The sequence below is a fragment of the Anas acuta genome, chromosome 16, assembly GCF_963932015.1.
Source record: "Anas acuta chromosome 16, bAnaAcu1.1, whole genome shotgun sequence".
Classification (NCBI taxonomy): domain Eukaryota; kingdom Metazoa; phylum Chordata; class Aves; order Anseriformes; family Anatidae; genus Anas; species Anas acuta.
Genome location: NC_088994.1, coordinates 13,914,311 through 13,941,058, shown reverse-complemented (window position 1 = coordinate 13,941,058; position 26,748 = coordinate 13,914,311). Strand labels below are relative to the sequence as shown.

The window sequence follows — 26,748 nt, the reverse complement described above, 5'->3', positions numbered from 1 at the left end:
AGACGACTGCTCAGGTATGTCTGTGGCTGCTTCTGTTTTCTGCTTGTAGTTTAAAGACAAACTTTAAGAATTATAGACAGAGCTCTAAGACAGTTACATTAAATTACGTCAGAAACGACTCTCTTGTACTCCTGCTTTAAAGTTGTGGTACCGGATAAAACCCGACAGCCTCTGAATAGGAAGAAACCCTTGATTTGCTGCGACAGATTCAAATTGTTCTGAGCCAGACAGTCTTAACACAACACTGGACAAATCCTGCACCTCTCTTAGAACAGCCTAGGCTTAACGACATTTCGTATAAATTAGAACTCTACCAACACAAATCAGAAATTAGAAAGAAGCATGGCTCAAATGCTATTGCATCCATGTCAGAAGCCTGCACCAACGTGATCAGCTCAATTGCATTTGTTCTTTAGCTATAACAATCCAATACCTTGTGTGGGGCTGGTAATTTTGATGAAAAATTGCCAACATAAAAGCAAACATTATTAATTGAGTTTATTTCTAAGGCTGATTTTTCCCTTTCCCTGGCCATCTGAAGAGCAACTGCTCACAAACCATAAATCATGATACTGTTCAATTTCTTTCAAGCGGCACATACCAGAAATCACGTTAGACCTGCTGTAGGCTTCTGGATTTCAAAATGAGATTAATGAATGAAAATAAAATTTAAAAAAGCCCAACAAAACCACTAGAAGGTCAGGTCCAACCACAATGGCAGCACTAGCTGGGGAATGAGAAAATAAATGGTACCCTCGAATCTTCAGTATTATGAACAAAATCAAGTTTTTATCATCCTTATATCACTTTTTTATGATCCTTGCTGTTCAGATGGGACACAACAGGCAGCCATGCAGTTATTTTCAGGTTTACATTGCAACTCCCATGGCTTTTTATTTCTTTAGCTCTGGGTTGATGCAAGGAACGCAATGAATGTGGGAACAAAATGCTCCATTGAGGACCACACTGGTTTCTAGCCCAGAAGTTTCGCAAAGCTGTCAGTTCAGAGAGTAAACACCAAAACTGCTAGAGCTGTACATGGGTTGGTTTCCTAGTGGCTCACACCTACAGGCTCTCAGCAAGATAAAGCTGCTGCAGTATTGGGGGTGGGTGATGAAATGTGTGAGCAGATTCCCACCTGAAAACTGTTTTGGCTTTGCACCGTATGTTTGAGAGCTTCAGGGTGTTTTCAAGTAGTTGTGAAAAGCTTTGCAGCTACGTGCCTTTCTGGCAAGAGAATCCCAGCAGGTCTACCAACTTTTTAACATGTTTTAAGCTCCTGTCATTCAGGGTGGCAATTTGCAGGCTTTCCAGTGCTTGCATGGGTTTTGGTTTTGCAGTACACCTCTACTGCTCCAAGGAAAGTGATACAGGAATGGGACAGATTTCATATGTTGGTGGCTACGTACGTTGAAATAGCTTAACAGTTTTGCTTCATTAGCAACTGGCATTCAGCTCAGGCTGAACTTCATTATCACTGTTTAATCAGGGATCTGCTCACTGCTCAGTCTCTCCTCACTAACTTCTTGGGCAGCTTCAGCTTTCTTTGCCAAAGGAAATTGAAGGAATTGCTTTGCATTTGCACAGGGCTGTCAGCAAGAGCAGAATCTGACCCTTTTACAGGATCGTAATTCCTCTGCTGCTGAAAGTCCCCAGGGACAATACAATTAGAGAATGTGGCTCCTTTAGTATTTGTTTGGTTTGCAAGCAGCGTTGTACTTACAGTTGCTCCTCTGGGACCCGGCAGACCTCTCTCACCAGGAATACCGACATCACCCTGTCAACCAACACCAAAGTCAGATGTGTCATTTGGGAGCAGCAAATCCACCTTCCCCATCCCATTGAAGAGCCTCAACGTGAAATCTTGGATCCCAATTATTTCAATCCAGTAGGTCACACCACCTGCCTCGGTCGGCTTTGACCTCAGTGTAGTATCTGTGCATGGAGGTGACCACGCATGCTGGGTAGCTCCTTGCAAGCATAAAGCTGCCTGGGAGCGCTTATCACCATGGACCTGCATGGGTTATAAGCAGCACAGCATCTTTCTTGTTACTAAAAGCTTTCTTTCTGCAGAGCAGCAGTGTGTCAGCTCCAGCTTCACAGTTTGCTTTAGAACACTCTGCCGAGTTCATGATAAATGTAAGCGATGGGGATACGTACAGGGATGCCTGGCTCTCCAGAGGGACCTGCCTCTCCCATCTCTCCAGGACTGCCCTGCGGAGGAGAAAGCAAACACTCCATTAGGGAATAGCTTCAGAGATTCATTTCTGTCCTACCTACAGCAACAAGCTGGAAAACGGAGAAGTTAAAATGTGAGTCAGGAAACAAGAAAAGCTTTAAGATTTTACAGTTTCAGGACAAGAAGAGAAAATTAAACAATGGGCATTTAAAGAATAGGTGACCAGTATGTCCTGTCCTGGGACCAGTGACCAAGGAGGGCTGTGAGCTCCAGGACAGTGCAACCATACCCCATCTCAGGCTGATGTGGTCCAGTGAGACAGGGATGCTCTTTTGGAGCCACGTTTAGGGTGGCCCATTTAAGTCATTGCTGTGTCACCTTTATGCAAGGTTCCTGGTATTCCTGTGGGCACTGACCCCCCTTTCTGTGACAGGCTAATGGCTTCCCCACCAGAACCCATCATTAGAGACATTCACTTACTGGTTCACCCTTTGAGCCTTTAATACCTGCTCTTCCAGGCAGCCCCTGAAAGAAAAAAATGAAAGAAAAAAATAAAAAAGCAGTGTCAGAAGAAGTAAAGTTATTAAATTTGTTATTCTGGTCTGACTTGACACACAAGAAGCAATGTTTGCTTGAAGCAATGGAAGATTTACATTTCTGCAGCTTTCACCATGAAAAGGATGCCTTCAATTTTTGTCTTGTTCACTGTCCTAGCTGCTCTACATACACTGCTCCTTGGCAATCAGAGCAGAGAGGAGGAATATACAAATAAAACAACAGCAATAATATTCTCCACAGTGGAAACTTCCCTCGAGGGGTGTTCAAAATATTCTGTAAGACAGGAAGAAAGGAATACTTTACCTATGTTTAAATAGTTGAAAGATAAGAGACATTAAATATTTTGCCAATAAGCACTAGAAAGTCGGGGCAGAGCTCAGCATACTCTTGAATCATGGTCACTTGTGCCCCAGATTTTATCTCCCTGCATAAGGGATGCACATCACTGGGACAGGAAAGAGAAAATCCCATTCAGACTTAGATTTTAAATTGGCCCAGAGTGGCCAGAAGCCAGGGTATTACTACATTACTATTTGATGCTACTTCAGATTTTTCCATCCTGTCTTGTACACTGCTCCCCATCCGTATGGTGGGGAATGCACATTTCCTCTTGGTTTAAAAGGGGCCCTTTGAAAAGATGACCATTGAGGTGCCATACTCACAGGAAGTCCGTTTGGCCCCTTCTCTCCAGGAGCACCCATGCGAGCTGCATCACCCTGTGGATATCGAGAGGTTAGGAGGGACCCTCTGCTACTGGAAAGTGGTCTGACACAGGCAGGGGACAGATTCCTATAGAGACATTTGTAATCTTCTCCCTCCCTGTATGTGCAGGACCTGTTGTGTCTACAGGAGGTGGACACCCACTGGACACAAAGGCTGTTGGGTGCTCAGAGCTCCCAGGTGTTTCCCAAGTCCCCTCGCAGCTCCCAGCCTCAATAATCCCAGAACTTTCATTCCTCTGCAGCACATGGTGCACATTCCTGTGGGATCGCTGTTCAAAAACCAGGCAACTAGTACCTGACAGCACTTTGTCTACAGGCAATTAAAATAAACAGATGCCTCTGCAGACAGCTCTGAAAGGCATCTCTGAAGGCCCAAAGTCAGCCAATGGGAACCATGAAGTATAGGGGCAAAACTGAGTTTAGATCATATGTTCGTGGCCCATATGTGCATCTTCTTTCTTTAGGGAATTTCCTTGGGATTAATTAGTATAAGCAACTTCACTCTTCTTCACTAGTTACACTTTTGGAAAACTCTCTAGAAGCAAAAGCTTTCCAGCAGTGCTTTTTCTTGACAAGCATCAGAAGCTTTGCAACTCACATGGGACATTAACAGAAACCTTTCCTGCACAGTGTGTAAGTAGGATTTTACAAACCTTCTCACCATCGAGTCCAGGAGCTCCATCCCGTCCATCCTTGCCAGGTATGCCCTGCAACCATACACGACGCAGGTTAAGGTTACAAGGCAGATACTGGTTTGCAAAACACGTTCACGAAAAAGAAGCTTTTGGCACTGGGCCCACCTCCAATTGTACTGGGAAATGGGGAAATTTTTCATTAAGAGCAGTGCAACTAGAGCTCATTCCAGTCAGGATTATTCTGAAGGTTACACAGACCCATGGAGCAGAACCTTGATAACAAAGACTTTATGATGCAAGATTTTTCCTATCATGTTTTATCTTGTCATCTGCAAGCAAGAGAGGGAGATTTACATCCTGCTTAACTGACTTACAGGTTCTCCTATGAGTCCACGTGCCCCTGGGTTTCCTTTTGGTCCAGGTCTACCCTAAAAATCAACAATAAAGCTTGTGTTATCCAGGACACAACCCTTACGAACAATCAGTAGACGAAAATAATATTCAAACTCCTCAGGGACATTTCATTCACTTTGCACAGTCCCCTGTCCTGTTCATATAAGTACAGTGATTCCTTCAGCACGCACCAGAAAACTGAGCCCTGGTGGGGCTGCGGCACCTGGGAAAATTCTTGATTGTTTCTAGTGATGGGGATGTAAGATCTGATCTCTGTGCTCAGGGCTGTAAGAAGCACTTAGGCATCTTACTGCTTAGACATCTTTAGTAAGACTTAAATATCTCATTTCTGTGAGGAATACTTTCATCTCTTCTACCCAGGCTGTGTTTGAGAGGAAATATCTATGATTAAATATCAGCCAACTAAAAGAATAAATTAAAGCATCTTCTTTTTTGAAGAAAAATAACAATTAATTTTACAACTATAATATATGTAGGAATATTATTACCACTATTTAATTTTTCATATTCAAAGTGCCCCCAGTACTTTAGAAGGATACATAAGAAAAACTAGTCCCTGTTCACAGACAGAATTAGATAAAACATCAGAAAACACAAAACACTGAGCACAAAACAATCTCTTAGCTACGACTCCAGTTAGCCCCTGCCAACATCATCTCCCTGCACCAGCTTCTTAGCCAATAATAAGTTTTCAAATTTTATCGTGCTTTAAGAACAGACACTGCAAAGTGCTAAAAAAAACCCAACAAAATAAGGGGGACAAGTCATAAGGAAGTGCCAGACATACTGCTTTAAATGCCACATCCAACACTGCAGCAGACGGATGTTTTACTGCACTTACAGTGTCACCTTTGGGTCCTCTGAATCCTTGAGGTCCTTTGTTTCCTTGGTCTCCCTAGGACAAAAGGGGAAAAGCCATCAAGCATCTTCATCGCAGCGACAAAGACAAATGTTTCAAGAGTGTACATGATGAAGTTTTTTGTGCTGTTTGCTGGCATAAGCAGAAGAGTGATTGAACACATTCCCCTAGGAGCTCGGCTACACTTTCTCAGTTTCACTCTGTAATTCCTGACACTCGGATGAATTGCAGCAACGGCCTTGCAAGCAATCCCTCAGGGCAGAGACCATCTTCCCCTTCATTTACTGAAGCATTTTCTTTTACCAAAAACAGGACAGAAGAAAAACTTTCACGTTTGCTGTCTAGATTCTGCCTGTTGTAATTAAATGTTCAATGGACAGTAAGCTCCTCATTTTCTTTCAGTTCAGATGAATTTCCTCCATAATTGCCAAGACTAGGGAACGGTCCTCAGGGGGTGGTACTGCCTTTGGGTCAATACAGATTGCAGCGTTGGCTGCTATAAATAGGTGAAGGTGACTGGTGTGAAGTGGATGTCACATTATCCGTGCTGAAGAAAAACTAGGTGGCAGGCCAGTGGGAAATGTTCTTAGGCCATAATTCTGGAGCTGCAGCCAGTATTTGGGCACTCAAAGGAGGGTACCGGGGTCTAACCCGGTTGTGTTCTCTTGTGCTTCCTCCCAGAGCTTTGCAGAAGGATGAGGACTGCATCTTTAATACACAACTGACTAATTCTGGCTGTGGCAAAAGTTCTTGTGAGCTGTGGGCACTTGGGCATGGACCAGGCTCAAAGGGGGTAAACTCAGGGTAATTCTTACTGATTCTTCCTCACTACTCTCCTTCAGCTGTTGATGTTCAGGAAGAACAGAGCAATGGAAATATGGTAAACTTATTCTAGCAGAATCAGCATGGGGAGAAGTGGAAAGACATCATGAAATCTGAGTCAGGTGAAATACCACTGCTTTAACTGGGGGGAAAAATGTGACAGCAATAATCTGATGGAACTGGTATATATCCTTCCTGTTCATTGGCAGCAAAGGGTTTAGTGCAGACAGGATTAACTTTAGGCTTTGGTTGTGGAAGGTGGGGCTGTAAAGCAGATACATACAGATTTCCCTGGAGGTCCTGGGATTCCAGGTGGCCCTCTGAATCCAATGTCACCCTGCAAAGAATAATACATCACTGTAAGGCTGGTGTTGGCAGAGGGTAAAGTAACAGTATCCCTACCTTATACCACAGTCTAAGACAACACACAAAACCCTGGAAAGATGGCCCATATTTCTTGATAGTTTGTAATACAGTCCTGCAAAAAGATCCCCCTCTGAACAAGCAGGTTTTTACTCTGGATCTCCCCACCATTATGTCTGCAATACACTGATATCATTCACAGGCTTGATATCTTGCTAACACACTTGTTCCTAAATAAATGCACGACTTCATCAAACTCAAAACCATTCAGTCTCTAGGCCAATGGTCAAGGGAACCTGGCAAACGTCCAGAACCATAATGAGACAGAGATTGACCCTGTTCTCACTGATGAGGCTTTCCATATCCTGAAAATCTTTGTACATCAGTTCTTTGGCTTTTGGTTGTAAAGAGACAAAACAAAAAGTGAAACATTCATGATATATTTCTCAATTTTTTGCAGGATTCTTTATCACTGTCAGTCCTGCAAGGACAGAACATTGTCCTTATCTGAATGTTTAAATCAACAGTGGGCTTGACCCTGTCAATTCCTCAGGTGTGTAGACTCATCCTGCCTTTGGATGGTTGTTCTGTTTAGTGGGTGTGCAGGAAAGAGACTGAACTTTGCATCTCTACAAGTTCCCCAATGCTCTTCATTCAGGACAAATGGACACCTGTCATCTGGACAGGACAAATTGGTGGTGGAGGGAGAGAAATAAGAAGAAAGTTTTCCTTACCCTGTCACCAGCTGGACCCATTGGGCCCGGGAGGCCTCTTAGTCCTCTTGGGCCCTAATTAAGAAAACAAATCAGTTAAAACATAATCACTGTTATAACACAAAATGGTGGAACAGAATGATACAGCTACTCATCATCACACAAAACCTTACGACACATGGAGGTGTAGCAGAAAGCTCAGCTTTCTGATGCACAGACGAGACCTTTCCCCCTTCACTGATGATCTTGGAGCAAGTGACACTGGAGATACTCCACGTGGACATGCTTTCAGCATGCCTGCTCTCTCCAGCCCACTTGCCAGGCTGTCAAGCCATCCCAGAGCTCAGCCTCAGACCCAACCAAAAGTGTCCAGGGCTCTACCAGAGTACCAAGACAGTGGCTGTTGTTCAGATGTTTTGTCTGAGGTGACGTGGCAAAAGCAAGACATGAATTAAAACTCAGTGAATCTACTATAATTTTATGCTTTCATCAGCAATAAATTTCACATCTGTTTTAATGGAGAGGCAAGAGGTGTTTGTGCAATGCAAAATTATCGATGGCAGCATTCAATTTCATAGCAAAAAGGTCATGGGAACCAGTCTTAAAATAGGTGTTACCTGCAGGCCAACACTGCCAGGAATGCCTGGAGGACCTGGAGGGCCAGGGTTGCCCTGTGAGAGAAAAATTAATTAGACAAGAAGAGAAACAGCATCAGGCTGCCAACCTGAAGCCAGGTTCCTTCTCATTTTATTCCTTCTTGAGCTCCCTCCCACCCAGATTTCTGCTTCAGTTTTTTTCTTCTACATGATATGCAATTTCTTCTACGTGCAAGAACACTGGATCAGTCAGGAATTTACCTGAGTGATTAATGTAGGGTTTTTTTCACTGCATATGAAACAATAGGAGTTATCTTGTTGAACTGATCTTAACATTATTATTAATGGGAATGTTCTTGAAGTGTTAGCACACAGACATACATGCAGAGCAATGGAAGCAAGTACATTTTAGTCACAGCTTCCCTTCCCAGTTCAGCCAATTGCCTTACATCTCCGTGTCTTCTGAAGAAACCATTTAGTATGGTGCTTTTAAAGAGAAAAGTTCCCCCACCCCTTAGATTGAAGTTTACCTTCTCTCCTTCTTTTCCTATTTCACCAGGTTCTCCTTTGTGACCAGTGTGTCCCTAGAAATAAGAGCTCAGATTATCCACATGCCAGTACAGTCTTGTCTCAAAATTTAGATTTTGTTAGATAACTGCAAGACCTAAACCCACATAACAAAAAGGACTAGGAAAATAATCTATATACGTGCTGTATATATGTGAATCAAGGTCAATTCTAGCCACGCACCATTCCTGTTCATCCCTTTAAATATAAGTGTGTCAGAATTTATCTTGTTTCAGAAAATACCCAGATTTGGTTTTCAAGAGTGCAATGCATTGAGAATAGGGTCAGGTCTCTGGATGCAATTCTCTATTACAGGTCAGCCTCCAGAACCCAGTTTCTATCACTTTTGAAAATGGGGCTGCAACATTTCTGAAAATCGTGTTCTGCATCTTTAGCCTCTCTTTTTGTTAAAGTCATCTTTAATGTTGGCATCATCAGGCTTGCAATGAAATCCACGTCCCACTGAAATCTTTTATATAAGCCCAGATTCAATTTGCTTCTTGGCTCCCTTCCTATTGTTGTTGGGAGAGACCCAGACTAATTTCAGCCACAGTAGATGTTATTCCTCACTGTGCAGGAGGTCCTGTGCATCATTTGCATCATAATTGGAGAGTTTCACAGGTTTTTTTCCATTTCATAAGCTATGAATTTTGAATAGTTATACTCTAAACGTTGTGTGCTTCTAATGAAATCAATGACTCAACGAAGAGGCCAAACAGACATTCAAAAGCTCAGTTCACGGGGAATTGAGATTAAGTCCCAGGTGTTCCAACTTCTGCTAAAACCCGATAAAAAACCCTAGTAACTACTACTTCAGCTGGAGTGTATCTGCTGTACAGAATTCATAGGAATCATGGCACGGGGTAAGAGAAGGAGAGGTTTAAGTGCTGAGTGAGGTTTCCTGACGGCTAGAATTTATGTACCAGAATATAACAACAGAAAGCTGACTGGTGCTACACTAGGTATAAAATGACAACTAAGTTTTACTTAATCATATAAGTTATATCTTGCTACAGTAAATTTAATTTTTAGGAATGAATGTCAATAGTCCAAATCGGTAGTCATAACCCACATCTAACAAAGGCTTGTGGACCTGCAGTGGATAGAGCCACAAAACAACTCATCCTGTAAGCACATGCAGGTACTTTGAGGATATAAAGCCTCTCGCTGAAGGGAGAGCACTCACAAACTTGTTGGGCCTTGGCACTTCACAGGATTTATTTTGGTGGCAGAGCAGCTATTGTTATGAGTGAGGGAACAGCATGAAAAGAGGACAGGATCAAGTTTCACACTTGGCTACTTTAGGGGTTTTCTTCTTTGACACCATAAAACCAAGCAAATGCGTGGCTGGTTTGGAGACGTGTGGAGTCTACAGGAGACATGTACAGCATGTAAAATAATTTTATCCCAGGGGATATTTGGTAATATAATATAATTTTATCCCATTTATTTTGGGAGGTAGACCCTTGTATCTGCAGATGGCATTTTTCTTACCTTGAACCCTGGCATTCCTGGAGGACCTGGAGGACCCGGTGGGCACAGAGCTGGGCACTGCAAGAAGCAGAAGCAATCTGGTTTGTCAAATACACACAGTGCATCCATGGAAGCTGGTTTTGTTATTAAGGAGAAGGAGAAGGCCATGTCTGGAAACAAACATTGGTGGGTTTTGGCTCTAAATCCACTAATTCATTCATAGCATAACATTCACTGGCATTTCCCTATGGTAAGGGCATCCTAAACAGGTCCTCAGGCCCCTCGTAACCCACAAAATCATGATTTATGCTTGGTCAGCTTCACTTTGAGCACGCTTGCATGGACTGTGAGAAATTCTGAAGGCTGACAGTTGTCCACAGGCCAAGAATTCCCCAGTAAAGCTGGATGGGTACCTTGCAAATCATCAGGAACATATTTAATTCTGTGCACACATTGACCCCTATTGATTTCCATGAGGTCACTCACCTAACCAAAACAAGGGCAAGCTTATCAGAAGGGACCTATAGAAAATTAACACAAATTCCAATATACTATGATGTCTAGGGCTGGTTGAGCCCCTGGTGGGAACTCTAATTTAACTAGAAACAAATCAGAGCATGCAAGGAAATTTAATGGGGGTTCCAAATGCCATACTCTAAAAACGGAATAAATAGGGAACAAGATTTTCTTCTGCAGCTTTTCTTTCATTTGTTTATTTTTTTCTTTTAATAAAACTTCAGGCTACACGTCTGTAGCAAGAATTTAATTTTCTAGTATATTCCACAGGGTAACATAAATTAAAATTGCAGAAGTGGTATCCTTTTCTATTAACTTTCATGTGACTTGCCATAAGGTAGCCTAAACCAACTCTGAGTTTTTTTGGGGCACGCCAATTAGAAAACCAAAGATGCTGTCACAACAACAGCTGCGAAATCTGGAAATGTCACTTCCATCGTTCATGGACTTAACGCTCCCTTCTCTCCCTTGGAAGAAAGGAATCAAGACATTCTCATAAGGAAGGAAGTCTAAACAAAGCATATGCCCACAGGAACCCAGTGCCACCATCCGTGGAAATAAACAGTGCCACACGCATGACCTTTTCTCTTGCAAAGCAGGATTGGAAACAGATGCGTGAAAAGCTGTTGTCACTTGCCAACTGCTAAAGTTGTTTTGTAGATGCAGAATGTACGCAAAACCTGCGCTTTAGGAAGCAAACCGGAAAGCAAAGATCAAGCAAAAATTCAGCACTAGCATGTCTACCTTCTTGAAAGGACATTTCAGTCTTGCAAACACCTACTCACGCGACACTTCCTGCGATATGGCAGTTTAGACCCTTGTCTGCAGGGCTGAATGGTGCACATTAAGTGCTCTGACCTTCACCCCAAGTATGTCAATGAAAAGCCACATCAGGGATTATAACAAAAAATATTCTCATGCTACATAAAGAAAAACCTACCTGGATGTCCCCACCGCCATCAGGAAAGATGCCTGGAAGGCCCTGAAATTCATAAAACGTGGTCTTTTAAATATATCTAGACAACCACAAGGAAGAAATGTTATCTCTAGAAAATGCAGTTTGCAAACCTAGATCAGCTGAATCAGCACAAGGCAGGTACCTAACCACGTGGTGTAAAATGCAGTCCCAGAACTGTTACGAGCTGCACTGGTCCTCAAAATGGTCAGACATGAACTATCCCCTGGAAATGCACAGATGAGCTTGGGAAAGATCCTTGAGCCTCATGCCAACAATTTGAGGAAAGCAGCTGTGCCTGGCCCTCCTTTGGGTCTGGGGGCAAACCCTCCTGATCCTATTTGGCCCTCCAAAGAAACTCCTGGAAATCCAAAACAGAAATTTGCTGTTTTCCAGACCCCTTAGTAAGGCACTGCAAGAACACACCTATGATACGGGCTCCTGGTGGAGTCTGTGCCTGTAGCAGGGGCTCCCAGTCAGGGATGTCTCAGGCACACAAGTTACCTCTAAGGGACATGCCAGCAATAAATATTTCCCTGTTTACCCTCTGAAGGACATGGGAAACTAGGTTGCAAGTGCTGCCCAGATGGCTGAATGTCTGTCCAGAGCCCAGCATCATCAGCACAGTGGGACTACACAATACCACTCTAGGATAGCAATTTACAAGCTATCTAGTCTTAGATACTACTAAACTGGCAGATGTACAACCTTTTGAGAGTGTGGAATAGGTCACTACATTAGATGTGGTCCCAGGACCTGATATTTTGAAAGGAGGTAAAGATAAATCCCATAATGATCCAAGCAACCATATAAATTTTACTTGAGAGAACGAAAATGCTATCCTGTGATCTCCCTATGCCATAAAGCCTGGACATCACTGGATTCCTCCACCCCTTACAGAACAAATAATAAAAAGGAGATAATCCACACACCGAAGTGCAGCCAGTGAAGTATCAGTACTCTCCTTGAGGCTCAGTGTTTAGAGACTGCTGAAACTTAGCCCAGAGAGGGAGTGCTTGTGGCAATTTCAGCAAAGAAAACACACGTGCTGGCAGCAAGGTGAAAATTTTTGATTCCCCTGGGAAGTTTCTCATATTTATTTATAAGTCTCAACTTACAGGAGGTCCGGGTGGTCCGGGAGGCCCTGGGAATCCTGGAAGACCATAAGGACCCTAAAAAAGAAAAAGAGAAAGAATTTATTTAGATAAAAATGTGAAAGAAGAGGAAGGATAGCTACCAAATACCACTGCATATTTGTGAATGTGAGGCAAGATATCATAGAATATTTCTAATTGGACTAAATTGCACCCTTTTGTCTGCAGGAGGCTTCTGCAGCTATGAAGAGAATAGCAAATGGAAGTATAGGGAAGAGGATGGAAGAGCATATTGTGTACCTACATCCCAGCTTCTACTGTCTCTGTACCTCTCCAGTGGAGCTGTGAGCATACAAAAATGATGGTAAGCTTCTGCAGAATGGGCTCCCTCAGACCAGACCCACTCTGCTCAACAGCTTCTTACTGAGGATGCTGAAAGCACACAGCAGTGGTGACTGACCTCTGTTCTCATGACATTGGCTGCTCTTTTGCTGTTATTCATCATTGATAAAAGAAGACAGGGCTGCAAGCAGCTGCGTGTCTTTGGCACGGCACTGGTTGACTGGAGTGACACCGCACAAGCTCGTACAAGGAATAGCATCGCCCGTGGGCATATGCAGAGCTCGCAATGCCTTGTGCTTCATGCTTCCAGATCAGTGGAAGTAACCTGAAATGAACCTTATTCCTCTTTATTTGCGGTATGTTCAGTGAATGGGGATGAAATGATGAGAGAAACTCACAGGAGGACCCCGAAATCCATTTCCACCTGGAAGCCCACTGGGTCCTGGAGGCCCCTGTTGAACAGAGAAAAAAGCCTTACACCATTGGCGACCTCACAGCTGCCAAAGCCCAGCAAACAGTTTGGCTGTATCCATTTTTCTAATCCCCCAGAGAAGCCCGCACCCAGACAACTGGTTTGCCAATGCACATCTTTCTTTTTGCTCCACCTTTCCATGGGACATGCTATTGTCATTGTCATACGTTGCCAGCATCTATCCCCACTGACTCAGGGCAGCTCTGAGACACCCCAGCAGAACAAAAGCTGCTCCAGAAAAGGCCACTTCCAGCAATAACAAGGCTGCTCTGCCTTGAATTAACATCAGTGGCCAGCTGCCTTGGGGTTAAAGTACATATAACAAGCCCACAAGGCTGCCAACGTGCATGACTTCATATCCTGCTGCCCAGCAGAAGAAAGGGACCCAAGACCTGGGATGGGTTTGTAACATTCAGATTAAAAATAAAAATAAAAAAATCAGAGTATCCAATAAAGCTAGTATAGTAATTTAAATATCTTTTTTTTTTTAAAATAGACTCATTACTTACTGGAGGTCCTGGTAGTCCTTTACCCTGGAAAGGAAATTTGAAACAGTAAAAGATCACTTAGAAACTGAACATACAGGAAGAAGAGCAGCATCTCAGAAAATGCTTCTTATTTTTTTTCCTTCAGATTTCATAGCACTCTCTTGCCCCCCAATTAATATAATTTGCAATCAGAGCATAGCTAAAGTCTTAATGTATCCTTTTGTTACCTCTCCTAATTTGTATTCCCTTTACATCCTCGTTACCTATGAGACATCTATAAAGAAAGCCACATATGGTGGCATGATAGTGGGACACAGACATTTATCTGCTTTTCCTGTTTTCATGCATTTTTTTGTTTCCTGAGACCTCATCTCAGCTGACACCCCCAGAAGTCGTGCAATGCAAGATCCACGCGTGGTGACAAGGAAGCGGGCTGCCGAGTCAGCCGTGGCCAGGCTTCTAACACAATAGATGCCTGGACGTGCCACGGCACCACGCTGGTGAAGGACTTGTGAGGCTCTCCCTAATGCCCTGTTCCTCTGCCTGGAGAGCACATTTAGACTAGCAAGAATCAAGATGTGGTGACATCTGCTCATGGCAGCAGAGGAATGTGAGTATTTAAATCAGCACAGCAAGCTCTGCGACTGAGCTGAGCTTCATGAAGAAACAGGGGTGTTAATAATTGTTGGAGAAGACTGTCAGCTTGTTTAGCATTAATTGAAGATCTTTTTAGATGCAACACTAAAAAAAGATTTATCAGAGCAGTTGTATTCAGAAATCCCTAGGCTTGATGTTGAATGTGGATATTCAGCCATCGTTCAATTTGATGGAAAAGATTTAAGAGGGGCTTTCTTTACAGAGACATCCGTTCTGGTCATTACGAACCTAACATGGTTTTCTATTATTCCATCAATACAGACATCAAAGACTAACTGTGACTTGCCAATAGCTAATGAGATGTTTAACAAAGCAACATGCATTTCAAAATGAGCACGGAATGGCTAGTAATGTCTCTGAAGCCAAATAGCTTAATATACAAAACAGTCTATTCCTTTTTCTTACACAGCACAAAAGACATCAGCTAATAGAAGGGAGGTTTGATATGTGAGTCTTTATCTCAAGCTAGGTTGCTTTATAGCATCTCAGAGACTAAGAGCAGACACTGTGTTACCAGAGCAGCTCAAGCATACATATTTAAATACTTAAACAGTATTTTCACTCATTCAGGCTTTGATCTCTTTGTTTGGGATAGGCTTCCCATCTTCTCTCGGTGCAGGTTCAGGCATGGTCCCACACACCACCTCTACAAATGCAGTTCCAGGAGTTACTTACAGCTTGTCCAGGCGGCCCGGAAGGTCCTAATGCACCCTACAGGAACAAAACAACAGACTGCAAATTAGCAGGTCAATCAGAAATAAAACTGAAGCTTCCATTTGATTAGACATCAGTGTCTGCTCTGCTTGGAAGCTCCAGCAGTGTCTTACACAAACAGTACACAACTGGAGATGCTCAGCTGCATTAAATAATATAAGGACAGAAACTTATGGATAATGATTCTGTCATTCCCAATTAATTACTTGATGGAAGAACATTGTAAGATAGTAGGGGTGGATGCTCCAAACTGGCCCCAACAACTTGCTTCGCTGTTTGTGGGACAAGATAGGATAGGGCTTACAACACGAGCTGCTCCTAGAAGACTAAATAGACACCTCTGCAAGTTGCAGCAGGCCTCAAATGAGCCTCCATGAATATCTAAACATTCATAAAATGAATTTAATTAATTGGAAATATTCCCATTCACAGTACTTTCATGATGTAGATACAGTGACTGAATTATCTGGTTTTTGCAAGATTTGGATTTGTTCTAGCGAATTTTATTAATTCATACATTTCCCTTCAGTCTTGGCAACTTCTGCCTCTTCACTAGTTTCCTTGGCAAATCTCAGATCTCCTTTTCCCATTTGTATTTTCTCTCTTTAGCTTGACTACAGTTTGGTGTTCATAAGTCTCAGACTAGAATTAAGTAAGTCCTGAAATTGCTAAATTCCTGCTTAACTAAAGACAATAAGCCAGCCAGAACTCCTTAATCCCTTTGTTGTACCACAAAGCCTTTCTCAGCCTCTTACCAGCTGGAAAGACCAAACTTGTTTCCCAAAAGTTCTCAAAATGCTCTACCAAAACATCCTGAGAATGATTTCCTGAGCTGGAAATAAATTCTATCTGTCCCTAGGGCCACAAGAGCAAGGCAGATGGGCAGAGCTGGAAAGTTGCCGATTCCAGTGATGACTCCAGCCCTTTCCTAGTGTTGTGCACACCAAATGAGATTAGAAACGTTTTCCCTTGTTAAATCTAACGAGAAAGATACCGAGGACCCAACTGCCTCATTAAGAATAGTCTCGTGGGGAAAGAACGATAATCCAATAAAAATCAACTCTGTTCAGAATGTCAGCTCATTCATTTTTCTTGCTGCGAGTTACTCTGGTTTTTCTTTCAGTCACTTTTATCTTTAGGCTGAAGTCTTTATAACCGCCGATGCCTACGGGACAAGCTGAGATCTCTTCCTGTAAAAACACAGAATTCCCAGCACCTACTGGTTTACACCCTAATCCTGCACTCCCCACCCCAAAAGAGTTGCATTTCTCCCTTTTGCTTTGGCCCACGTGCCAAAAGGTTGGCAGTGTACCCAAAGCACCAAGTGTTGGCACTTTGCTCTCCTTAATTTTGATATACTTTAGGTTGTACGGTGGAACATTCAGCAGTGAAAAGTTTTGCTACAATAGCAGATCACTGCGTCCCCAAGCAAGCTGCTGTGACTCCATTAAATTTCAATGAGAAACTCTAATTTACACCTCTATTTTAATAACAGTCTGACTCAACTCATTCTCCTGATAACAATGTTCTTTCTCTTTTGATTAGAAAACAGTCTTACCATAATTTTCCACTTTAATATGTTTTATGAATATACAACTATTGAGCACAGGAAGTACTTGATTAATATGGCATTATGAGTTCATAAATAAATATGAGCAATTATGTGATTTTAGAGCACCAGCACTGTCAGTTGCTTTGAAAACCACTGATTTGTTGATGTTTGCCTCATTGTTCTTAGTGTAAAGCATCAAACTTCAAAATGGCTTTTGAAAACTTTCCAATGAAAGCCATCAGGATCTAGCAGCGAGGTTAAAACCCAGCTCATTCCTGGCTGAAAATTAAGCATTTTTTAATTGAAAACAAAACAAAACACCAAAAAAAACAAATAGGCCTGATCTGCTCAGTCTGTAAACAGCACCATGAGAAAAGCTAATGCATGCTGTGAACGACAGGAATATTTAAGATTAAAGCCATTTTGTTATGCCAGCTGCACAATACTTTGTCCCTGGACAGACATGAATCACTGACGGACTGAAGCGTGGCATGCAGAGGAAGGAAAATGCTTAGCAATAATATATTACTAAAACCTGTCTTCTAGGAGCCCACTTCCATATGCCAAATACCTTCTGTCTCTTTCTGTCTCCAATTCAGAAATACTTATCAGAAGAAGTCATAGCGTTAAGTGTGAATTCAATCCCACAACAGTCAGTAGACGCCTGCTTATTTCAGCAATTCCTGCAAGACCTAAATATGTTCTTAAACTTCGGCAGAAGAAAGTCACTCAGGATAATGATGCTGCCCTTTTAGAGTGCTAGAGCTTTTAGAGCTTCTTTTCTTTTTCCAGGCTTTTATTAGACCAATTAAAACAATTTTCCAGATGGACCGTTGACCTTGAAAAGCTCCCGTAAATGACAAGTCCCAAATTTGCCCCACGCTGACAGATTGAGTTACAGGACAAGGGAAAGCATGTCAAATCAGAGCACACAGCTACATTAACTCTGTGTGCTAAAGCAGCGTTTGTGTGCTTTCACTAAAGAGTTGAAGAGGAAGTTCTTGTGCTCAGAAATTATCTGCTCCATTACCCTGCAAACTAGGAGTTTGTGTGCTAAAGTGGGCACGGGCAATTATTACCACCGAACATGAAACGAGCACAAAACTCCTCAGTTTTCTGCGTGTGATCTCAAATCATTCTGTTTCAAAAATCAAAGATCAGTTCCCAGAAGACACTGAACTCTTGCCACAGGCAGTCTGAGGCATCGGGGTCTGGCAGCCCTGGATCTCTGAGAAGAAAGGTGGGCCTAAGGAGAAGTGCAGGAGATGGTTTTCAGTGCAGTGCTGATGGGTGGAGGCTCAGAGCTGTGAACAAGACGTTTGGGTTTGACTTCCCCAGTGGCCAAGCCTTGCACATGGGAAAGGAAGCAGTGTATCAAAGAAACGTGGCTCTACCACTCATTTCTTCAACTAAATGAGGCAATTTCACAGTTTTGAACTTTGGGTGACTCCCCTGGGCAAAAAAAAAAAAAAAAAAAAAAAAAAAAGAGAGAGATTTTGTCAGCCCATCACTACAGCCCCAAGTTCAAGAGGATGGTGGACCAGCACTGGATGCAACCCTTATCTCCCTGAGCTGAGAGACAGGCAGATAGCCAGATAGCCATGCTGGCTAACACCTGTGCTGAATGGCTCACTTAGGTTTTGTTCTCAGTGTCATAACAGAGGCCTAAGTGTCCTCCTTGTAATGTCCCATTGTAGATGATCTGAAGGACATCTTTAGCAACTCAGGCAGGCAGTTTTTCTCTGTGGTGTTCCCTCAGCAGAGCTGTAATGTGCAGGAAGCATGCAAAACCTCTTCTTGCTATGCTGGCTAGGGAAGTCTGTGCCAACTAAAAATGTCAACCATATTGACAGCCCCAGAATTAATGAAAGGTAGAAGTTTAAATATTAATACACAGCAGCAGTAACTATAATCATAACAGAGCTGCATACTCAGACTGAAAATAAAGGCCAGACTAGCTTCACTTTGGTAAACTTTTAATTAAGTCTATCGACTACTTCAAGGAAATTTTTAGATGCTCAAAATACCACAAGAGCTGTTCTGCATCAGTATTTCCACCGAGGCTATCCAAGCACATTCAAAACCACATGAAAGAAAGATGGCTATCATGCCCTGCCTAGAGAAAAGCCACCTGGGGCTTCATTTCAAGGGTCCAAGCATTCTGCGAGGGTTTACAGATAAACAAGCCACTGTCATCAACACCCAAAAGTCACCAATTCACAAAGGAATTAGAAGTCATCAACACAGGCAATGACAATGTTTAATTTAAAGGGACTTGAGATCTACTGTGGTACTCACACGGTCTCCCGGAGGCCCATTTGGGCCAGGTGGGCCATCAGTTCCCGTTAAACCCTGTGGAAATGAAAGAAAATGTCAAGGTGGAGAAGCACAGTAATAAGAGCTGTAGCAAATCCCTGTCACAATCACAAATCATCCATATGCCAAGCTCTCAGCTAAGCCTAACCACTTTATTTCTCTCTGTAATTAAGCACAAGGGAGGGGACTAGAAGCAAATTATCTGTACCTTTCCCTACGCATTTTAAGTGTGTATCAACACTACCAAGTGCTCTTGTTACTGGAGTTTACTGAGCTGTTGTCCTTCAGCTTAGCTGTGGAAGCTGCCTAAATGCTTCCTCCCAGCCTGCGTACTAAAGAAAGTTTACAAAAATCTCACCCATACTCAGTTACCATGGCAGTAAGTTAGTAAGCTGTGAAAATTTCACTGTGTGCAGTCACCTGTCCAGATCCTTAGGGAAAAACCCAGGGCAGTGACCAGCGAGCCTCAAACCGATAAGCAAGACTGGATTTCTAAAACGAGGCTCAATGGTTTTGCTCCAGAAACACCATCAAAAACCCATGTTTCTACAGACCTGCACAGTGTACCTCTGAAGAACTGCAATATTTCATTGTAACAGTGCTGTCCTAGCAGTTATATATCACATAATTGTTCTCACACTGCTTATTTAAATCAAGAGATGCTTTCAACTCTTAACATTTCTCCTGATACATAAGACATGTAGACCTAGTACCCACTTTGCTTCCCCAGTAGACACAGAGAAAGTTGATGAGACACTTTAGGACAACATCTGTGCCTATATGAAATATTTACACTAAGAGAAGATGACAAAATACTCACATCTACTCCAGGAAGGCCAGGCAATCCAGCTTCACCAGCTGCTCCAGGCTTTCCTGGTGCACCCTTTGGCCCCTGAATCAGAAAACAGGCAATTCTTATATCATAGTAATGGAAAGGTGGCATATATTGATTAATTTTACACCAAATAACATAGAAAAATTTCTCCAGAGAAGTGAAACTTGTTATGAATCCATATCCAAATCCTAAATGCATTTCAGTGCTTTGGCTTAGGTCTCTGCAACCCTATTGATTATTTACACAGACTGTTGCCCGTAAGCTGTTCCTAGTAGAGAGGTAGAAAGAGATGGGATACAAGGCCCAAGGCAAAGAGCTGTGGCGCATGGCACACCTTTCAGTATCACTCAACAGATCGAGGAGCTAAAGCAGATTCAAAACGATGCCAAAAATGTCCCCAGGACCAGTGCTGAGTACCTCTTCTCCTATCCGTTATGGAAATTCTGCTGTAGCTAAAGAGGAAAGCAAACCACTAAGTCTTAGCTCTTGTGCAGTACTACTCTTTAAAAGGATGGATGAGATGATATCAACCAGATAATACTTACCGGTGGGCCTGGCAAACCAGGAGGGCCCGGCTCGCCCTAAATAAAAGAGAAAAGACGTCAGTGTTAGCAATGATCCTCTCCTTTCTGATGACTTCCTGCATCCGTGGTACTCCCAACTGTACAAAATTTCTTCCCTTCATGCCCAGTCCAAGCTTTACCACACTCAGGGGGATAAAGGCAATGTTCTGGATCCTGTCACTTCCTAGAGCAGGATGAACCTGGATTGCCTTTTCCACATCTACAGTAGCAGATTAGTGAGACCCACATCCCCAGTTTCTAACCGAGCCAGGCTAGAAATAACACCATCCCCACTGGGGGGCTGATAATTAGAAGTTAAAAGGCAGAAAGCAAAGTCGTGGAATTTATAGCAGGTTTCTGCATTTACTGTGTTGGCAACTGTGAAGTCTGTGGGCTCCCCACAAGACTGGCTGCCTTGATTTGCTCAGGCAAGGATTTACACACGGCGTAGGTAACTGATCAATGCTCAGACCAGAGGGCCACTGCACAGAGGGAGTGTTGTCCTCTGCCTTGATGAAGAAACTCTTTTGCTGTCCATTACCCACAGGGTTTCCATAAATAACTATCAAGATCGCGGGTTGGGAAGGTGCCTTGCCAAGGAAATGAAAGGAGCACTTCTTTTGCAATGAATGGCTTGTGATGGCAGCTAGAAATGGCAGCAAAGGTGGTTCGCCCCCTCCTTCACCACGTTACATTTCTAGCCCTTTGCATTTTTCCTCGCTGATGTGATGGCAATCCTTACAGCGAGGTCACAGCATTAGCAAATGCTGTTTGGGATCATCTTAAACCTTGATCCTGCCATTGTGGACCCCTGCAGTACTCGGCAGGAGCCCCAGAACTTCAGTCAAATGAATCAAAAGCCTAATGTGTTTATACCCCTAATGCCACATCACTGGGAATTAGAGGCAAAGACCATCAGCAAAAGGAAGCGTTCCCCTGGGTGCTTGGGAAGGAAGTTTACTCTTTCTTAGCAAGTTTGTGTTAAAGTCAAGCCAGGAGATGAAAACTGGAAAAAAAATAAAGCTTGAGTTTTCAAAAGTGACAATTGCTTATTAGCAATTTGGAGAATTACATTCTCAGAAATAATTCACAGGAACTCGTCGCTAATTCTTTTGATCACAACAAGCTGTTTCTATTCTTGGGAGGGAGAGATTTTGCTTGTGAGGCATGTTAAAGGCTATAATTATAAAAGATTTCATGTTGCAGCTCCTACTGAAAGGCAGGAACGAGAGCAGCAGCTTCTAGAAATTGTTCTTATGGGGTTCATCCAAGGTTTGTTCAGAGAGCTCCTGAATAATTCAGCTGTGTGTTATGCACCACTTAATGTCTCAAGGCCCATGGTAAGGGACTGCTGAGCACCTCGGCAGCATTTATCACTCTCAGAGACCATTCAGTGACTCTTCCCACACAGCATTCATTCAAAGCCATCTGTGAAGACAATCCAGCTGGAGTTGGTTACAGAATTTAGAAAATTTGCATAGATAGGATCCAGAAAATTTGATTGGAAAAAAAAAAAAAAAGGCTCACCACTAACAGTTTCATTCTTTGCAGTGAATGGTAGAATTGACATTACTGCTTGGGCTCCACATGTTCCTCTCCATTCAGTGCTGGATTTTATATGGTGTAATTTTTTGGAAGGTACTGCCAGAAAACCAGTATCCCTCAATGAAGAAAGCTGCCTGAATGCGCTCAACACTAGCCACAGCTTTGAATCTCTTCTCCTGTGTAATTCCTTACAGGTCTAACTGTGAACTATCCCTGAACAGCTCACACTAACAGGGCACCTGAACTGACCTACAGCTGTGGGAGGGATGTAGTTCGGGTCTGTTCAAATGGCAGACAGCTCCCATGGAGTCCAAACTTCAAATCTTAAATACTTTACTCAGCAGTTTGATTTATTAGGAGTAGGTTCTTCACGATAATTAGGTGTTATTTGATCCTTTCCCACAGGGAGCTTTCCGAAGCTTTAGCAGTGGATAAAAAAGTGTAGATTCACATTACCAACATTTCCCTGGGTTCCTGTTTCCAAAAGCAGTCAGAAGTGATACCGATGCAGTTCCAGAATAAGATGTAAATATTCTGTAGAAAAGAGCTGCTGAACAACACAATCACGGGGATTTGTTTCTTTCCAGTTGCTGTTACCTAAAAGTTGGTCACAACCTGAAGTCTGAAGGGCTTCATCCCTCCCACGATTCCTCTTTATCTCTTGGTATACCAAACCAGCCACCCTGCCCTGAAGTCTGCTGGCCACACTGATGCCCTGCTGCAGTAACTCCATAGGCTCCCTGCATTTAATGGGAATGTGACGCTTTTGCCCTCCTCCAGGGTATCCCCCTTAGGTTTTTTATCATGAAAAACAGTGGAGAGAAGCTGTTGAGGTACCAGATCTGAATGACTACAAAACCAGAGTGATATTTTCAGAAAAAATATCTCCTTCAGTTGAAAGGACACTTCAGAGGGAATAGCTGCAAATCAGCGGTTTTCCCTGCAGCCCAGCCTTGCTCACACAGCCACCATGAAAGCTCACCACTGCGGACAAAAAACCTCCTTGTTCATCGTTTACCAGGGAGCTAATATATCTTTTTTACCTTCTTATCCAAAAGAAAATGACCTGCATGGAATGAATAGAATTTTTCAAGGCTGCCTAAAGGCCTGAGTGCAAGAAATTTACTTCGGATGAACTTAAAAAAAACAAACCCTGATGTAGTCCGTAAGCAGCTTTTGGAGACAAGCACTGCTCAAATTGAATAATAAAATGGAAATCTGGTCTTTTGTATTTCTTATGTTGAAGATTCGTCTGATGCCCTTATCCATTGCCGTCTACAGAACACAACACAGTTCTTCTCCAACAGATGCGCAGAATTTCTATGGACATATCAATTAAAAGTAATAGGCCAAGTTTTTTTTTTTTCCCTCCAGTATCTCCTGTGGGACAGTCTTCTACCTATGCAGGACGTGTACATCTAAGGAATTGCCCACTGAAATAAAGGTTGCATGTGCTGTTTGGGCCACTAAAGGCCATTCATGTCCGGAAGCATGAGAGTCAGATTCTGGCCTCTTCTACGTCAACATAAATTAGCCACTTAGGCTGTTGAAGTAAAACCAATACGAGTAAGAGCAGTGTCCATATTAAGAGTTTCTCCAGGCTCTCCAGAAATATATTTGCTCTGAAATATCATATAAACCTCTCTCAGAACTACAGAACGTGCAGTGACATTGGTGCACGTTGTGCCTGTGCACACAACCTTCCATATTTTGTTCTCCCTCCTTCCCCCACAGAGAAAGAGAAATGCGCAGCTCTGCAGGCAGGGCTGTGACACCCTGTCCATACACTAGGATTGTCCTTAACTCTCTCAAAACTGGGGATTGATCCTGCAAAGGCAGTGAGGACGCTCAGCACCCCTGTTCGCTGTTCTGACCTTTGCAGAACAAGGTCTCTCGCAGGTGGGCTGGTTCTCCAGGTCCATCTACCTGTGCTGGACGGCCCAGAGGCTGGGGATCGGATGAACAAGAAGCCCTTCTCTGTTCAGCTTGCTCTGCTCTGCTCCACCCCTCACTCACCCGCCCTCAGCTGAGCCTGCCCTCTGCCGCATGGCACTCACATCTATGCCGTCCTTGCCAGATGGTCCAGGGGGTCCTCGGGGTCCAGGAGGGCCTTGTGGTCCTACTCTCTGGAAGGATTGGGGGGGTGAAGAGAAAGAGAAGAGTGTTTTTGCATCAGCAGAAACATACAGACTAAATCAGAAAGCAATGTCTGAGTCCCACAGCCACCCCATCCCGCAGGGTCCCCCCAGCATCCCGGGTGGACTTGGAGGAGCTCAGGACCCAAACAAGGCTCTCTGGAAAACCCTTTTGACTGAGCACATCCTCAGGGTTCCCAGCACATTTACCGTGTTGGGAATAAGACCTGCTTGCTGGGAAGCAAATTAGTTTGGTTGTTCAGGCTTCAGTCCTCGCTGCCTATGGGAATACTTTATTTTGGGCAGGGGAGGAAAGGCAAAGTCCATGAAAAATAGGTACAAAGTGTGTGGCATTAAAAATGCATTGAGACCCAGTCTGATGGGCTGATAGGGCAATGGAGCCAGCCAGACACTGCTCAAGACGGAACGAGAAAGGGAAAACCTCCTCTCTGAGCAGGATGTCACTCGAAAATCTGGGATTTTGGAGGTCTGATGTGGGGGAAAGGAAATAAAGGTCCAACAAATGACTTCTGTATGGAGAGGGCTCCAGAGAGCAACTTGCTGTTGCTTTAGCGAACAAAGGTTCCATTGTGGAAGCAGCTCTGAATTCCCAAGCCAGACTGCAAAAATTCCTCACTAGCACAACGAAAAACCTCACCGAGGAGCTACTTCCCCAGGCAGTAACATTAACATCATTCAGGGAAGCTTAATACAGCTTCATGGATGAAGCGAATAAGAATTAAATATGCTATTTCATAAAGTTTTAAAATTGATTCAGGGAAGGAATAAGAAATTCTCTGGCTCATGAAGGACCAGATTAGGACATCCTAGTCTCGCTGACAACGCATTATTCATCGTAAAAGAAAATTGTTTCTCTTACACCAACAGGTCTCCCTTTCACCAAGCTTTATCTCATGTAACAGCACGCCTGAATAGGAGGACAGTACTTTTTAAACTTAAGCAGCAGATTCTGTACACGAGGATAAAAACTAAAAGCCTACCTGTGTGGGTATGAAAATAGCTGTTTTCATACACAGTGCCAAGCAACTTGCACATTTTAAAAAAAACAATAGATTAATAATCTGCCTACTGCCACATTTCATCCTGCAGTTATAACATACGCGCATTGCAATTTATCTTTCCCTCGGACTCGTTTCTTGAGCATAAAACGTAAAAGAAAATTCTTACCTGAGCTGAGGTGGTGGCTAATAGCTGACAAAGGACGAGGAGCCCAAGAGTGGGGAATGCAGTCATCGTGCCCACGCTGTTACTCCTGGGCAGCCAAACGGTTTCTCTCCTCCTGGGTCTCAGCTTACAAATGAAAGTCCTCGCCTCCAGATAAACCTGCGGCTCCAGCTGGAGGGGCAGAGCTCAGGAGCTCGGGCAAGAGGGGCTGAGCTCCGAGGCAAGAGGAGGTTTTGCAAGGAGGTGGGAGCAGGAGGGGGAGCAGCAGTCCCTCAGAAGAGAGGCTCTCATTCATGCCCTGCTGGGCACCCCCAGCAAGCAGGGAGGGAGCCTAAGGAAGGGCTGGACTTACAGACACGCACAGGAGAAAAATTCAGCTGCTCCAGCTAGAGACATAAATACGTTCTTTAAGTCTCAGCTGGGGCATTTCTCAAAGCCCATCACCGCCTCAGTGCTGGGCAGATTAAAAAGTAACAGATGGAGAGTCAGCCAGCGCCTGAGGCTACTCAATTTCACCAGAGGAATTAATATACCTGTAACAAGTGCAAGATGAATTACAGCTAAATGCACTCACTGCTTTGCAGGATGCTTTGTTAGCACTGGAAGTGTATTCACATCTGTGGGGTTTTTTGGTGTGTGTGATTTTTTTTTTTGTTTGGTTGTTTTTCAGTTCTTTTTCTCTCCATGGAGATCCAAAGAAAGCCAAGGTGATTTCTTGAGGAAGTGATGAATCCTGACCAGAGGACAGATGATCACAGAGACATGAGCAGGAAGAAAAAAGGAGAAATTCTTGGGAGCTGCAAGAAACTAAGAAAGAATTGCCTTTGAAATATTTGCAAGGAAGGAAGCGTGACAGTTACCAGCTAGCGGATTTGAAACAGAACAAAGAAACACCTCCTACAAATAGTTCCATACTTCATCTGTTAAAGACAACTTCATCCAAAGCAGTTTGCAAACGGAGACAGTGGAAATACGCGTCAGGACTGAAATAACACAGCTCATTTGGCTAGCAAGAGAGCAGAAAAGGAAAAGCAAAGCTTTAAAAATGAAGTACCGGACTTCAGTTTGACATCCTTGTGCCAGGAGGCTTGTATGAGCAAACACTGAGTGCCTGTCCAGCTCCCCAGCAGCCAATATTCCACCAGCTCTGATGGGGGACAGAGAGCTCAAACATTTACCTATGCTCTGCAAGAATTTCTGGAACAGGCAGCTGGGGACAGAAAGGGAACGTGCATCTGTATGTGTTCAGGTGGCTTCAAAGTAAATCAAAATGCTTTATTAGACACCACAAACCCCACTGAGGGAGAGCAGTGGTTGCGGGAACTGCTTCATGCAGAGCAAGAGGGAAGGCAAAGCAAATCACCTTCCCCAGCTCCACTCAGTGGCAACATGCTTTTGTTGAGCAAGACGAGGGAAGGATGATGGTTTCAGCTTCGAAAGGGGTTACTGAAGCGACAACCCAGCAGGAAGTGATGAGC

At 43.4% G+C, this 26,748-nt stretch overlaps 1 protein-coding gene across 1 annotated transcript in view; it reads right to left on the bottom strand.

Annotated features, from left to right (window-relative positions):
- Positions 1-25,537, bottom strand: part of COL9A3 (collagen type IX alpha 3 chain) — a 35,949-nt gene extending 10,412 nt beyond the window's left edge. The window contains exons 1-22 of the mRNA XM_068700014.1: positions 25,274-25,537; positions 24,008-24,076; positions 20,388-20,423; positions 19,828-19,899; positions 18,990-19,043; positions 15,101-15,136; positions 13,790-13,813; positions 13,207-13,260; positions 12,491-12,544; positions 11,358-11,399; positions 9,923-9,979; positions 8,392-8,445; positions 7,883-7,936; positions 7,287-7,340; positions 6,473-6,526; positions 5,350-5,403; positions 4,469-4,522; positions 4,113-4,166; positions 3,400-3,453; positions 2,660-2,704; positions 2,161-2,214; positions 1,724-1,777 (exon numbers count right to left, since the gene is read on the bottom strand). Coding sequence (XP_068556115.1) covers positions 1,724-1,777; positions 2,161-2,214; positions 2,660-2,704; positions 3,400-3,453; positions 4,113-4,166; positions 4,469-4,522; positions 5,350-5,403; positions 6,473-6,526; positions 7,287-7,340; positions 7,883-7,936; positions 8,392-8,445; positions 9,923-9,979; positions 11,358-11,399; positions 12,491-12,544; positions 13,207-13,260; positions 13,790-13,813; positions 15,101-15,136; positions 18,990-19,043; positions 19,828-19,899; positions 20,388-20,423; positions 24,008-24,076; positions 25,274-25,339 — 1,149 coding nt within the window. The 5' untranslated portion in view covers positions 25,340-25,537. The remainder of the gene's footprint in view (positions 1-1,723; positions 1,778-2,160; positions 2,215-2,659; positions 2,705-3,399; positions 3,454-4,112; positions 4,167-4,468; positions 4,523-5,349; positions 5,404-6,472; positions 6,527-7,286; positions 7,341-7,882; positions 7,937-8,391; positions 8,446-9,922; positions 9,980-11,357; positions 11,400-12,490; positions 12,545-13,206; positions 13,261-13,789; positions 13,814-15,100; positions 15,137-18,989; positions 19,044-19,827; positions 19,900-20,387; positions 20,424-24,007; positions 24,077-25,273) is intronic.
- Between the last annotated feature and the right edge of the window lie 1,211 nt (positions 25,538-26,748).